General features: G+C 39.6%; 1 protein-coding gene across 5 annotated transcripts in view; it reads right to left on the bottom strand.

The window, feature by feature from the left end:
* Positions 1-797: 797 nt before the first annotated feature.
* The window catches only part of LOC18422764 (OVARIAN TUMOR DOMAIN-containing deubiquitinating enzyme 12), a 29,737-nt gene continuing 15,557 nt past the window's right edge, over positions 798-14,977 (bottom strand). For 4 of the 5 annotated variants that reach the window (XM_020671595.2, XM_020671588.2, XM_006827363.4 and 1 more), the window contains exons 4-12: positions 8,638-8,711; positions 8,280-8,334; positions 7,048-7,122; positions 5,798-5,871; positions 5,655-5,703; positions 2,279-2,363; positions 1,323-1,379; positions 1,141-1,177; positions 798-1,048 (exon numbers count right to left, since the gene is read on the bottom strand). In XM_020671595.2, coding sequence (XP_020527254.1) covers positions 1,003-1,048; positions 1,141-1,177; positions 1,323-1,379; positions 2,279-2,363; positions 5,655-5,703; positions 5,798-5,871; positions 7,048-7,122; positions 8,280-8,334; positions 8,638-8,711 — 552 coding nt within the window. In that variant the 3' untranslated portion in view covers positions 798-1,002. Of the gene's footprint in view, positions 1,178-1,322; positions 1,380-2,278; positions 2,364-5,654; positions 5,704-5,797; positions 5,872-7,047; positions 7,123-8,279; positions 8,335-8,637; positions 8,712-14,977 lie in introns of all 5 variants that reach the window. The other variant, XM_088871863.1, reaches the window with a different exon arrangement.

The raw sequence follows: 14,977 nt of genomic DNA on the forward strand, positions 1-14,977 counted from the left end.
CTTTAAATGTGCTGAAATTGTACAATAAGAAAATATGGAAACTCATGTATTGGCAAAACAAGGAGAAGAATTAATAATTTGTTGAGGTGTAACCTTGTGTGCTTTTTTCATAATGAAGAATTAGGTATATAATGAATAGGCAGGTTACATCCTCTATAGCTTGTTTTTGTATTGGGAAAAGTTTATATAGAGCTCTAAACAATCAATTTTGAACCTAAAACATTTCACTAGGAGAGGTTGTTTTGATGCTCAAATATCTTCAAATTGATCATCTTGGCATCAATAAACATGGACATGAAAGGAAAAAAAAAGATTTCAAATTTTAAAAATAACATATTTTGTAACACATTTTTGGACCATCAATTTTCAAGATTTTCAAGTTTTCATATATCTGTCGATCTACACTATTTTTGAAGATTTAAATTTTATAAATAAATATAAAAATATATTCTAAGGCTATCACAAAGATTTCCAATATTGAAACTATATTTCTCAACACCATTTGAAAGTGGGCTCTAATTTGATCGTTTAGAGCCTAGGCTCTATACAAACCGCACCCTTTTGTATTTTCTGTTGCAATTGTTTTTGTTAAAGAATAAAAGGTCAACATTGTGTCAAAGAAATAAAAAAATAAAAATCCCCCACCACAATACCCTCATTATAAAATGACCAAAATAGCGCTCAACATTTTGCTCCTTCGTTTTTTCGGGACCGCTCAAGCCCAAGGCTGATTCCAAAATCCGAACACTTAAAAAGGGGCTCAAAATCAGAAAATAAGATGCAGAAGAAATACAACAGAAAATAAACTGGAGTCGCAGTCATTGAATGGAACATGTATGTACAAATGAATGATACTCACGCTGACAAAAAAAATGAAAAAGGTACGAAATTAGTAAGCACGGGGGAGGACAAAAAGAAACACTGGGTGTCAAATTTCTCATCGGATAGAGACAGAGGGTATGGAGATGCCACCCCAATCCACACACTCTTATACATATCTCTTCACATTGCGGTACAAATCGATGGCATCTGCTCCCGAAAATTCATCCTGATAAACAAACAGTTTAACACAAAAGAGAAGCTCAGTAAGAAACCACATTCACGAACCACTTTCAATGCTTATTCCCAAAGAACCACCACCTTCTCTTCTTCTTAGTTTCTTCCCATGTTGGTGAATCTGTGGATCCCATTGACAACAGCATAAACATTGCGTCAGATGAGCTTTTTGATGCTCTTTTTTGTACTTTCTTCGCTTTATATTGATTGCTTAAGAATAAACATGGAAGGGATAGCATAAAATGGGACAGGATGTGTTAACTGACCTCCTGCTGGATAGATTGAGTTATAGTGAACCTCTGCCCAGAAACTCAAGAAAATAACTGCACAACAAAATTCCAAAATCCATAACTTCCCACCTCAACCAACAAAAGAAAAATGCAATAACAAAGAAAAAATGCCGAGTTATTGTGAAATCCATTGCAACATGTTCATCTTCCATTATATTATTAGATTGCAGAGACCTGTCTCCAAGATAGGGTGGGAATGGGTCGGTTCGGATCAGGGTCGACCTAGACCCAGACCCAAATAGGTCTAAGTTAGATCCGAAGTTGACCAGGATCGAGACGGGCAAGTCAATTGGCCCTAGACCTGATCCACCAGGTCTGGTGGGCCGAATCCAGGTCTTTAAATGAAAAGTATATTAAAATTATTTTATATTATTTATATATATTTTATACTAATATATACTGGGTCAGGTTGACTAGGGCCCAAGCCTGGACCCAAACCGACCCCCGATAGGGTCCAAGCAGGAATCGGTCTCGGACCCGAACTAGGTTGGATCAAGGTCAACTGCATCCAAACTTAACGTGTCAGGTCCACCGTCTGGGTCCAGACCTAGCCCACTGGGGTCAACCCATTGGGTCCATGGGTGGACCCGACCCGACCCGTTTCCCACCCCGATTACTTATCTTCCTCAATGGAGTAGAGTAGTCTATCAATTTATAATGGTCTACTATCAATGGCCAATGTAAAACCATGTGTATTGAGGTCACAGATGTGCAATAAAATGATAGGCTGATATTATGACCCCAAAATGGGGCTCGGTGATAACCCCAAACGATTATGCTTTCCTTTAGTCCATCAGCTCATAGTATACTTACCATTTATATACATATGTTGGCACATCCCATGCACATAAGTGCGCTCTAAAGCACAGAACTGCATAACCAAACTCCTACAGGGGAACTTCATAGTTGCCCATAAAAATATGGAGACATACCTCTCTTTGATTTTTGAACGTTTGGAAGAATTTCTATGAAGCACGTATCCTTGAAAGATGTAATCACACATATTTTTACTCCATACTGCACATACAGAAACATAAATAGCATCACAACAAAATTAAATTCTAATTAATTAATTCTTTGAGCAGATTTGCAAATAGACCAAAAGAAACAATGCACATGACATTCTATAATATTCACTATTGCAATTAATTAACAATAGCTTGGAATGCCATCTGCCGAATGATGATGATAATGATGACAGCAACATTCTCTTAATGATCCCAAAAGAGAAGTACAGTGCTGGCGGCAAGTTCCACTCAAATGAAAACATAGTTCAAGAGTTATAGCTTAAAAATTGCAACACTCCAAACCATTACATTTGACATGGTAACTTAATGGAACTCTGGACTACACTATATCAATACTGTGGAAGTTCTTAAATAACAAACCATCTGATAGTTAAATGATTCTGGATTTATAGGACGAGCAAAAATTCTCATAATGGTGACAGCAACGATTCTCTTAATGATCCCAAAAGAGAAGTACAGTGCTGGAGGCAAGTTCCACTCAAAATGAAAACATAGTTCAGGAGTTATAGCTTAAAAATTTCAACACTCCAAACCATTACATTTGACATGGTAACTTAATGGAGCTCTGGACTACACTGTCAATACTGCAGAAGTTCTTAAATAACAAACCATCTGATAGTCAAATGATTCTGGATTTATAGGACGAGCAAAAATTCTCATTACATATACAAGTACCCCCAGTATCATCGAATAAGACAGGGCTAGTAAAACCCCTATGTATTGGATAATTTTGTGTCGAAACAAGATTATCCCCCTATATTTGGTATGCATAAAAAAGCAAATCTTTATATATTCCATCCATAATCTAAACAACTTCAAAGCATCCAACATCACTGTTTGCCACAACTCTTTAACCTTTAAGAATCTCCACCAATGCAGGTGGGTAGGGCTTATGCAATAACCATGTACCTAAATATGTGATGGGGTTGTCTACAAAGAGACCATTTACTTTTTCTACAAAGAGGTCACAATCATTTCTCTCTTTTAGATTTCAAAATGGATGGTTGTAGTGTCATTGATTAAACACAAAGTTCCAAAAAAAAAAAATCTCGGACTTTGTGACTCATCCCAAGCCATCCAATTTGACATCTAATGAGTGGGAATAGTTGTAACCTCCTTGAACGAAAGGTAAATGGTCTCTTTGTAGACCATCCCATATCTGACATAGGAATATCCACTAACGAAGCTGTGAAGAGCTCATGACATAAGCACACGTACAGATGATGTGTTCCCCAAGTAAACTTGGAGTTGAGAAGGACATGTAAGCCATCTAGTCTCACTGAATATCTGTTTAATAATAATATCCACCAATGAAGATGGGAAGGGCTCATGAAAGGAGCCCAAACCTAAAGATGATGCAAAGTTTTCGGCAAACTCGGAGCAGAGAAGAGTAATTGATAAGTCATCCAGTCTTGCGGAATATCCTGAGGACTTCCCCTTAGCCATCCAGGTTCACGAAAAAATTTGGGAATGACCTAGGTGAGTTGCCTGTCACTAGCTCAACTTAGGATTCACATCGTTTAATTTTATTTGGAAACACAGAAGCCCATAGTTGTGGGAACCGTGGAGATAAGGCCGTAGTCCCACCATAGGAACTCGATCCTATGGTTCCTCTAAGGGATCTTAGAGTGAGCTAGATTTAGAGAAATAGGGATCTTGCTCCCAATAAAATGGGATCTCGGTCTACATGCTTGTAAGATCCCTCCAAGGAGATGAGTTATACTATTAATTGAACTATTGCTCCTCTCCTTGGTATTATAGATTCATTTCTTTAAAATATGTTAAATTGTGGTGCATCTTACATCATGGATATTATAGATTCATTTCTTTAGAATAAGTTGAATTGTGGTGCAATATGCATCGTGGCATACTAAAATTATGGTATTAAAAAACTATAGTTTAATATCATAGTAGGCCAATTTATAATATTATTAAACTATATTATTGTAGTACTATAACTATGGCATTGGTAATAAGCTAAGGTGTATGATAATGGATCGAGCGGGGCATTGGCTTGATCCTAATTTTGTCATATACTATTAATTGATCTCGGTTTATGTATAGTGGAGCTTAGATCCCTCCACGTCAAAACCTCAATCCTAGTGAAATGAGATCTTGCTTCCAAGCATCCCAGGATCTATTATTAAACTATATTATTGTAGTACTATAACTATGGCATTGGTAATAAGCTAAGGTGTATGATAATGGATCGAGCGGGGCATTGGCTTGATCCTAATTTTGTCATATACTATTAATTGATCTCGGTTTATGTATAGTGGAGCTTAGATCCCTCCACGTCAAAACCTCAATCCTAGTGAAATGAGATCTTGCTTCCAAGCATCCCAGGATCTAGCTCCTTAACTTGTTGAATGTACGAATATTGATCCTAATACTAGGGAGCTTCCACCCTATGGTAGTTTGGCATTCCCTGATCCCACTTCCAAACCCGCTCCTGCCTGTAACAACTATGTGGAAGCCATATGCTGGTTCTTTTACTTCAAAATCCATTTGAGGGATATCAATGGGTCAGATAAACCCAACTTCATTTATAGCATATAGGTGCAATACTTTTAATAAGGATAATGACTCAAAGTTGTTCGAGAATTGCTCAACAGGCAATAGACAAACTACAATCCAAGGAAGCTTAAGGCATTCTTCATGAGATGCAGTGCCTGTATAATTCAAGGTAATGGCCCTGATGGGCTATATCAGTGCAAGAAACTGAAGTAGAAGGCCTCCTACACCCTACTGAAAATTAGGCTCTTTTCTGTGTCGCTAAGGCTAGGTTAGGACATTGGTGGAAAGCAAATTGTGGAGGTTCAGCAAGGCATCTATCATTCATGACTTTCCTTTGAACACAAGTGCCCGTGTCTATCATTCTAACTAGTCCACCTAACCTGGCTTACCTTTCAAATAGAACAGAATCCTTGGGAAATACCTTCACATCCCATTCAAGTTGTTGGGCATCTAGAAAGCATACCAACAATCTTCGCTTTTTCAGCATATAGATGCCATGCAACAAAACTAAAGCAATAATATTTGAGAGTTGCTCTTTTTTTTACCTTTGTTTTCTTTTTTTTTTGAGTTTTTTGGTAATTTTATTTTAGTATTTTTTTTTTGCTTTAATGATAGAGAAAAAATTATGTATTTTGCATTTTCTAATGAGAGGAGCCTCATCCAAATCATGTGACACTCTCTCTGAATGGTCATGCCATGAGACAAGGTCATGTTATACAATTAAGTGAAGAAAACTAGAACAATATGATAAAAAATATTATACCTTATCAGCAGCAGCTTGCAATGTGACATGATCACCCCACTCACCATTTCTAATTTCCATAAGAAAGAATAGGTAGAATCATGACCAAAATACAGTGAACAATAACAATACCCTGCTAGAAAGAGAAACGAGCAAAAACTTGCCTTGACAACTTTATCAAGTACTCATCATAGGCCATTGGCACATATGCCCCATAAATATCAGCATGAGAACTCAGCTGCAGAAGGGAAAAAAAACAGCTTTTATCAAAAAATGCTGCAATAAATATTGCACTAAAAACAATAAAGGATACTCAAATGAGCATATCCCCAAGAGAAACAGGTTTTAAAGTTGATGAAAAGAGGACAAAAAATGTGGCCAACTACATGAAAGTACTCCTGCGATATCATAATCCCATGGATTATGAAAAAATCGACTTTCCTACAAAATTGGGAAAACATCCTCCGACTCCAACTACCTCGGGTTGTATGAGCTAACAACTGGTCTCCCCATCCAGCAGGCCGCACAAAACTGAATTTTGATGGGTGCTCCTTTGGAAAACCCTGCCCCAGCTGGAGTCCTTGGGGTTTTCAAAGACCACCATGGCAATATCCTGGCCTCTTTCTCCAAGTCCATTGGCCATGCTGATTCCCAGCTAGCCGAGTCTATGGCTCTACTTTTGGGTCTCAAATTATTCGATCCCGTGTGGGGAAAACCTCTGATTGTGGAAGGAGATGCCCAAAATATAATCACTTGGGCTTCTGGAATTGCTGCCCCCCATAGTACCTTGCTTCGATTTATGATGAGATTATGCACATTTGCAGGGATACGGCCATCTTATGGCGGCATATTTGGAAGGAATCAAACGCCCTGGGGGACCAACTGGCTAGGGAAGGTACGGGTGCTCGTGTTGCGGATCCTTAAGAGCCCGGGGACTGGTTTGCACACCATTGCATCTAAACCTTAGTCTTTTTTGTATTCTCAACCTTCAGGATCCACTGCCTTTTGTATATCCTTTGTAATGGGCATTTGTTATAAGCCCCACTCATTTTTTGTCTAGGGGCCTTTTGGGTAAGCCCATTTTTTGCCGAGAAGCCCAGCCTGTGGGCTATCTCGACGGACTACTGTAATACCTTTTATATTAATACAACAGCTAACAACTTCAGAAAAAAAAAAAAAAATTATAATCGATATCCTTTGAAAGGAAGGATGGTTATAGTGAGAGTTTGGGTCCTAACAGAAGACATGATCCCAATGGATTAACATTTCGGATGGTGATAACAAATGGATCACAGTAAACCCATATTCCAGGGGGTCATAGTGTACTTTCCCAAAACATATATAAAACAAGGATTCATCATTGAACTGTAATTGCAAGGCTAGTAGACCAAATAACACATATACCCTCACGAACCTGATTAACAACTTGTTCTCTCACAAATTTGTGATGCTCAGGCGAACGATAAAATTGATCTGAAAGTGCTCGGAACTGTAAAAGAATTCAAATTTAGTACCTTAAATGGCATAAAGATAAGATGCAATAAATTGATATATCTAGCAAGGATGTAAATTTCAGATAATCAAATAACTAATGTCTACAGAAACTAAATATGGGTAATAGGTGATATACAAAGATTATAAGAAAAAAAATGGAAATAGACAGCTTGATATTCATCAATGGAAGTAGCATTTTAGAAACAATAATTCACGAGACATCATCACAAAAAGAACAATATCATGTCTACATTTTCATCTTGAGAAGTAATGTTGTCCATACAGATGCAAAAATCGCAAATGAAGTTAGTGAGCCCCTATAATGTCGTTTTCTTACATGGAACTGTTCACAGTTGCTCTACAGGCTCCCCAAAGTTCTGGCTAAAAGCCAACCTACAGTTTGATTCCTAAAGTTGAACAAGGACAGGGTAAAAAGAACCCATAGACCAATCTCCACGCCTCTATAGCAAGGATCCTTCCAGAAACCAACCCCAACAGTTTTCCTAGCCATCATATGACCACCTCCACCACTTCCATTCATTCACTTCAGAGTTTGGCATGAGGAAGGTCAAACAAAAGATCAGGTGTCCGAATAAAGAAAAAGCACATTGGTAGAACCATTGAAGCAAAAATCAAACCAGTTTCAAAGGAAATAAAAGAGAGGAGGACAACAGACATTAGGACATTAATATTTAATCTCCAAATTGATGTGTCACTGTCAAATATCAACCTATTCTGCAACATTCATTATTGAGCTATTGAATAGATGATAGTTGACATGTACGGGTTAGCCAAGGACTATGGTATACAACAAGGAATGCCCAATAATCCCTAGTAGTATTTACAAATTTGCTAAGGCTCCAAATATTGGTACTCAGACAACTTACAAAGAAGGCAAAGAATTTGCACACAAGAACAATTAAGCATCTAGGGCACATGAAGAACATGCACATCCACAATTTAAACAAATAGTAGTCCTGCATGGATGAAGTTGTTAAATATAGATATTTGAAACATTTACTGAATGGGCCATACAAGCAAACAAATGCATGCATGCAACCGCAGATATATTAGACAGAGTAAAAAGGAGATTGGCATCATATTCCCATGTTAGTTCAATCAAACAAAGTAAAAGCAAAGAAACCAATTGACCTGGCAGTTACCATCTCCTTCAACTTTCCGCTCAATCAAATCATAAAGTTGTAACCTACAAAGACAAAATAATCATCACCACCATCAATGAAGTTATTCCACTGATGAACATAGGGAAGAAGCATGAAATGTGCAGTTCCAATCTGGAATTTCAAAGGCAACCATTTGGATCATAAATAGTCAATGTTTTTGATGTATTTGAAACTGAAAGTCACCATAACAAAAAAAGGGTACACGATACATATACTAGAGCCTGATAAGCAAATTTAAAATTGTTAACAGTCTCTCAGTTAAGCCAGTTTCTTTGCGTAATAACCTCTTTGAATTCATCACTGGAAGAGTAACTAAAAGACTATACCTGTCAACAAGTCTTTGATGATCGGAGATTTCTTCATCAACAGAAGGAATTTCTCCATTAATTCTAGGGACATGCTGCACAACAAACAGACCCTCACATTAAGATTCAATAGAAGCGTCAAACTCCAAGGTGTACCACGAAGAAATAACATGAGCTAGTCATGAAACATGATCTAAAACATAAGGGGCCAAAGTTACTCAAGCATATATGCATATCCACATTTACCCAATAATGAATTATCCATCTCCAAAAGCGATCATCACAAATCATGGCTCTGACATAATAACTTGAAGATGAACGTGATGCATTATGGGTCTGACTTACAAGAGCTTTACACATTTTGAGCCTAGCTATTTCCAAAAAGGATACAGGACCAAACACCTCTTGCTAAGACACAAGAGGAATGCCATCAATAGGGTTGGCTTGGGATGCAGTCATGACTGATAAAAGAGTAATGAGAAGCTGATTTTTTTTTATTTATTTATAATGTTAACTGTATTGAGAAAGAGAGAAAGTACATGAAGCGTAGAGGAAACCCACAGACCAGGCCTCGGTAATCCTATACAAAAAAAGGGCTAGAATAAGTACAAAAACCCTAGCATAATAAAATGAAAGCCATATACAAAAATCCCAGTCACACGGGCTCACAAGTCAATTGATAGCGCTCCATCTCTAGCAAGCTGTTCCGCCAGGGCGTTGGACTCCCTCCAGGTATGCCTCCATGAGATCGCTATATCCCTGCAAGTGGGAGTAATCTCGTCAAAATATGTTGCGAGGTACCAGAGGCAAGATGAGGAGGCGCAGGCCCAAGTGATGATGCTTTGAGCATCTCCTTCGATGATTAGGGGTTGAGCCCAAGAGGGATCGAAAGTCTAAGTCCAGATAGAAGTGTCGTACACTCAGCAAGCTGTAAGACTGCATGGCCAATGTTCCAGAAGAAGGAAGAGAGAACATTCCTGAGGTGGTCTCAAAAGGCTCCACCCACACTTGCTGGGCCAGGATTGCCAAGTGAGCATCCGTTACAATTGAGTTTGGTCTAGCCCTCAGGGGGAGAGGACCAGACGGAAGATTGAGACTGGCTAGGGGAGCAGTTGTAGATAAGGTTTTTTCATTGGCGTAGGAACATAGTGGAGGGGATTCCTTTGAAAAGCTTGTGGTTTGTTGCCCAGGAGATGACTGCAACAATTATCTTATGGAAGAGGGCCGGAACCTCAGTTTTGACCCCACGAAAAATTCTGGTGTTTCTCTTTATCTAAATGACCCAAATCTGTGTTGCAATGGACGCCTTCTACAAATCCCTACCTGCTTTGGAACATGGGGTTTCGAGGGAGAGATGGTACAGGGCCGGGATGGAGGGAGGGGTAACCCAATTGAGACCGAAGAGTTGGAGCAGAGAGCTCCACAAGTTGTGAGCAAGGTGACAATGGATGAAAAGGTGCGAGTTACTTTCTTCATCCATGAGGCACATCACACAACGATTGGGGATGGGAAACCCTCTATGCTGGAGATGATCCATCGTGAGAGCCTTTTGTGAGATTACGATCCAGGTTAGGGCTTGAACTTTGGGTCGGGCGATGGGTGACCAGGTCTGAACAACGATGGATCTAGGTGAAAGAGGGAAAGTAGGCAACATCAGCAGTTTCTTGTAAAAGGTGGCAACAAAAAACCTGCTCGAGGGTAAAGGGGTCCAAATGATTTGGTCAGAGCCAGAGGAGGCCAAAAACTAGAGTGCAACATGGATGACAACGTCAGGAAGTCTGAGGTTTCGAGGTATGAGAGGGGCCACCTGAAGGAGGGACTCCAAACTCTGAGTGAGCCTGAGAGGGGCACTTCCTCCGCGATAGAGGAGAGCCTATTCGTGACCAAGGAGAAAAGGGCAGGGACAAGTTCATTGAGGGGGTTATGACTTAACTAGAGGTCGGACCACAAAAGAACTTGATGTCCTACCCTGGAGTGGAAACAAATGTTGTTCTGGAAAAGGATTAAAGAGGATAAGAACGACTTCTAAGCTCCAGAAGATCTAGTGGTCGAGTTTGCGCCAGGAAGCTAGGCGTAGCTATGGATGCGATACTTGCACCAAATGACTTGTGTCCAAAGGAGGTTATTTTGAGTCTCCAACTGCCACCACCACTTCCCTAGCAATGTCGTGTTGTGTTTCCTTAGGAGACGAATGCTAAGACCGCCAAGGTGTTTGGGTTAGCAAACTTTCTCCCGAGCAATAAGATGGTATTCTTTGGTGGTTTCGTCTCCTGCCTAGAAGAAATTCTTCATGAACTACTTTAGGCGATTGGCCACCACCGCTGGCATATGAAAGAGGGACATGACGTAGATGGGGGTGTTGGCTAGGGTAGCCTTGATGAGGGTAGTTCTTCTTGCAAAGGAAAGAAAACATCCTTTCCAGCCAGCTAGGCGGCGGTCCACTTTGTCGATGATGTGGGACGACTATCATTTTTTGGGCTTCCCGAGACCTAGTGGCATTCCTAGGTAGCTAGTGGGTAGGTCTTCCACTTTACACCCCCATCCAGGAACAAGGAACCTGGTCTCAACAAAGAGAGAGCAACCCCAATCATTGTGGATTTTCTGAGGTTCACTTTAAAGCCCGTAAAAAACTCGAAGCACTTAAGGAAGACACGGAGGGTTTCAATTTCCTGGGGAACTGCGTCACGGTAGATGAGGGTGTCATCAACATACTGCAGGTGAGAGATGACTGGTTCCCTAGGGCTAGTCTTGAAGAAGGTGAGATGCTCTGTCTGAGACATTCTTGAGATCGATTGGCTGAAAACCTCTGCCAAGATCGTGAAAAGGAAAGGGGAGAGAGGGTCTACTTGACGAAGGCCCCCTAGACGTTGGGAAGTAGCCCTTTGGAGTACCATTGATGAGTACAAAGAATAAAGGACTGGAATAACAACCTTTCATCCATTTCCTCCACCTCAGTCTGAACCCCACACATTCATAGTCTCGTCAAAGATTGTCCAATCCACATGGTCATATGCCTTCTCCCAGTCGATTTTGAAGATGAGGCCCAAACGCTTAGTGAGATGCCCAGAGTGGACACATTCGTGTGCCACCAATACCCGTCAAGGATTTGTCTATCTTTAATGAATGCACTTCTGGTGAGGGAGATGATGTTGGGGAGGATAACTTTGAGCCGCAAGGCAAGCACTTAGGAGAGGATCTTGTAAATGGAGTTGATGAGGCTTATTGGGCGAAAGTCCATGAGCTCTTCAGCACCTTTCACCTTGGGGACCAATGTAATGAAAGTTGCATTCACTGCTTTGTGGATTATCCCCAGGTGGAAGAACTCTTCAAAGAAATTGAGAAATCCATTTCTTAAGGAATTCCAGAACACCTTAAAGGGAGCTATAGGGAACCCATCAGGTCTCAGTGCTTTATCTTGCCCTAAATCTGACAGAGCGGCCAGAACTTCAGATTCTGAGAATGGACGTTCAAGCCAGGCGGCTAGGTGTCCAGGAAGGGTGAGAAAAGGGAGGTCTGTCATCCTGGGTTTAGGACCCAAGGGGGCAGTATAGAGGTATTGGAAGAAGGATTCAACTTTTGGGCGTTGGTCTAAAGATGTGTTAGCTACCTTGATGGAAGAGATGGAATTGTCTCTTCGCCGACAGTTGGCAATCCTGTGGCAGAACCTGATATTGAGATCTCCGGATTTCAGCCACTTCACTCTGAAGCGTGGGAACCAAGAGATCTCTTCTTTTTAAAGGCCGGAAAAATATTCTAGTTTGTGGAGGGTTCTGCTTTGGATTTCGGAGTGAGACAGAGGTTGAAAATTCTAAACCGAGAACTTTGGATAGGAAAACCTAGAAAGCCTTACAATGTGTAATGACATACCAAGAAATAAAAAGTCAAGCATATGTAAAATGAGGTCAGCATCCACAAGTTTCCATATGGGAATGGTTCCTAAAGACTATAAGTCAACTAATCAAACCCATTCTAAAATGAAGTTCAAGAAAATTTGGAAGAAGCATATGTTATGTACCAAGTTCATCTTAGCAACAACCATGGAAGAGCAAACAGAGCATCCCTATAATACAATCAAAGAAACCATTTTATAAGGAAATCAGCATGGCAAAACCTACTTGAGTCATCATCTGCCCATTCTTAAACCAGTTAACTACCTTTTTTGCCTATCCCACCTCATAGTTAAGAAAATCATTTTACAGCATGAGCTTACTAGGTTCTATACCCCCTCCACCCCAACACACCCCCCCCCCCCCCCCCCCTTCCTTTATTTTTCCCCCTTTCCCGCCCCAAAAAAGAAATAAAAGAATGAACACCAATTTCAATGAGAAACGAAAAGCATCTTGATTCCATCATATTAATGCGAAAAAACCTTTTGCGTTTGTAGCAAAAACTATTTTGTTGTATTTAATGCTCTCAAAATTCCAGGCAAGAGACAACATGTGTTTTTACATGGGAATTAAATTGAGCAAGTACTCTTTTTTGATATCTCATTCCTTTTGGAATTGTTTAATATTGTTTTGGTTTAAACCAATGATTTAAAAATCGCCGAGTCGAACCGAACTCGCCCGGTTTGACTTGAGAATCGGCACAGGCCGTGCCGGTTCCAGCACAAAACCGGGAACCGCCCGGTTCTAGAACAGAACCGTCGGTTCTCTCCTGGTTCTAGCGGTTCCCCCTCAGTTCTAACCGGTTCCCTCCCTATTCTAACGGTTCCCTCCCAGTTCTAGCCGGTTCCCTCCAGGTTCCAGCCTTCACACATGTGTACACATCACGTGTGCCACACACACTACTCACACATGTTTGTACGTGTGACACGAGCCGTACACACTCCCACACGTGCCACACGCACGTGTGTGCATCACGTGTGCCACACGCACCACTCCCACACGTGTGTACGTGTAACATGAGCGGTACACACTCCCACACGTGCACCAGTTCAAGCCTCAAAAACACCTTCACACGTAAATGCTCGTCACACGTGCGACACACACCATTCCCACATGTGCATATGTGCCACACGTGCGACACACACATACACGTACAGGTCACACATGCGACACACCACTCCCACATGTGCCACGCACATGCACATGTGCATGTGCACTGATGCCCTAGTGTTTTCACATTTGCATTAATCTTCCAATTACATAGTTATTTATATAGCATATTTGAATACTCATCCTTCGATGTGGGATAATTCTCAAACATCATTAAATGAAAACATAATGTAAATATATGCTATTAATAAGCAATTTTAAACACATATGTTAAGGAGGCATGATGGTTATCACTAATGTTATTTGTTTTGACACCTCAAGTTCGAATCCCCTCTTGGTCCATATAATAATTATCCCTTCTTGAGCTAATTTTTGTTCCCCCTTGGGCATATAATAAATTAAAGTGTTTTTTTCAAAATTTGTACGTATTTTATTAACTTTTACATTGATAACCAAATCTTTTATTTTATTTATTAATTTTTACATTATAAATCATGTAATGTACTATTTTTCTTACAGTTGTCAATAATACATTTTAAATTAGATAATATTATAAATATTTTAAATTTGTTATTATTTATCTAATAAAATAATTATAAAATGTAAACTAATAATTATAATTTCAGTATATAATATTATAATTTCAGTATATAATATTATAATTAGATAGGTTGTAATAATTTTGGATTATAGTTAGTTAGGTTGTAATAATTTGGGTTTTTTTAGCGGATTAGGGTTTTTCGCCAAAACGAGATTTTAATGGCCATTCTTTCATTGATTTAGACTATTCTTTATTATAGTCCATGTATAATTATATATTTTATCCATGATAATGCTATGATTTTTTTTTTATGAGATGCAAATTTAATACGTAAGTTTATACAGGGAAAGAGCATCTCAATATTCACAAAGATAAAAAAAACTGAAAGTTAATAATGTAGTACCCTCATTTCTTATCGGATTCCTAAAAAACAACATTTATAATGAATTTTAATAATTTTTTCGGATTTTTTTGAAGCTTTAATCCCACTGATTCAGCCGATTCCCGATCCGGATCGTCGATTCGCCGATCCGGATCGGTTTTGGAGGTGCCCGATCCGGGTCACCGATCCGCTTTTTAAATCATTGGTTTAAACTGTAAGCTTAAAGATCTACAGACTCACCAATATATTTTTGAATTGTTTAATTAATTAAGCTCATCATACCCTAAGTCTGAATCCCAAATTTTTCCCGATCTTGAGCAACTAGAAGATAAGGGCAGACCACTTCATCCCCTTAATTGCTTGATATGAAGCCTTGCGAGATCTGAAGTGATCACGCTTGCCCCTTAAAATAGAAAAAGTAAAGGAATTAAGAAGTGGGTG

Source organism: Amborella trichopoda, chromosome 7, assembly GCF_054954075.1.
Source record: "Amborella trichopoda isolate Santa Cruz 75 chromosome 7, AtrichopodaSantaCruz75HAP2 v2.0, whole genome shotgun sequence".
Taxonomy (NCBI): domain Eukaryota; kingdom Viridiplantae; phylum Streptophyta; class Magnoliopsida; order Amborellales; family Amborellaceae; genus Amborella; species Amborella trichopoda.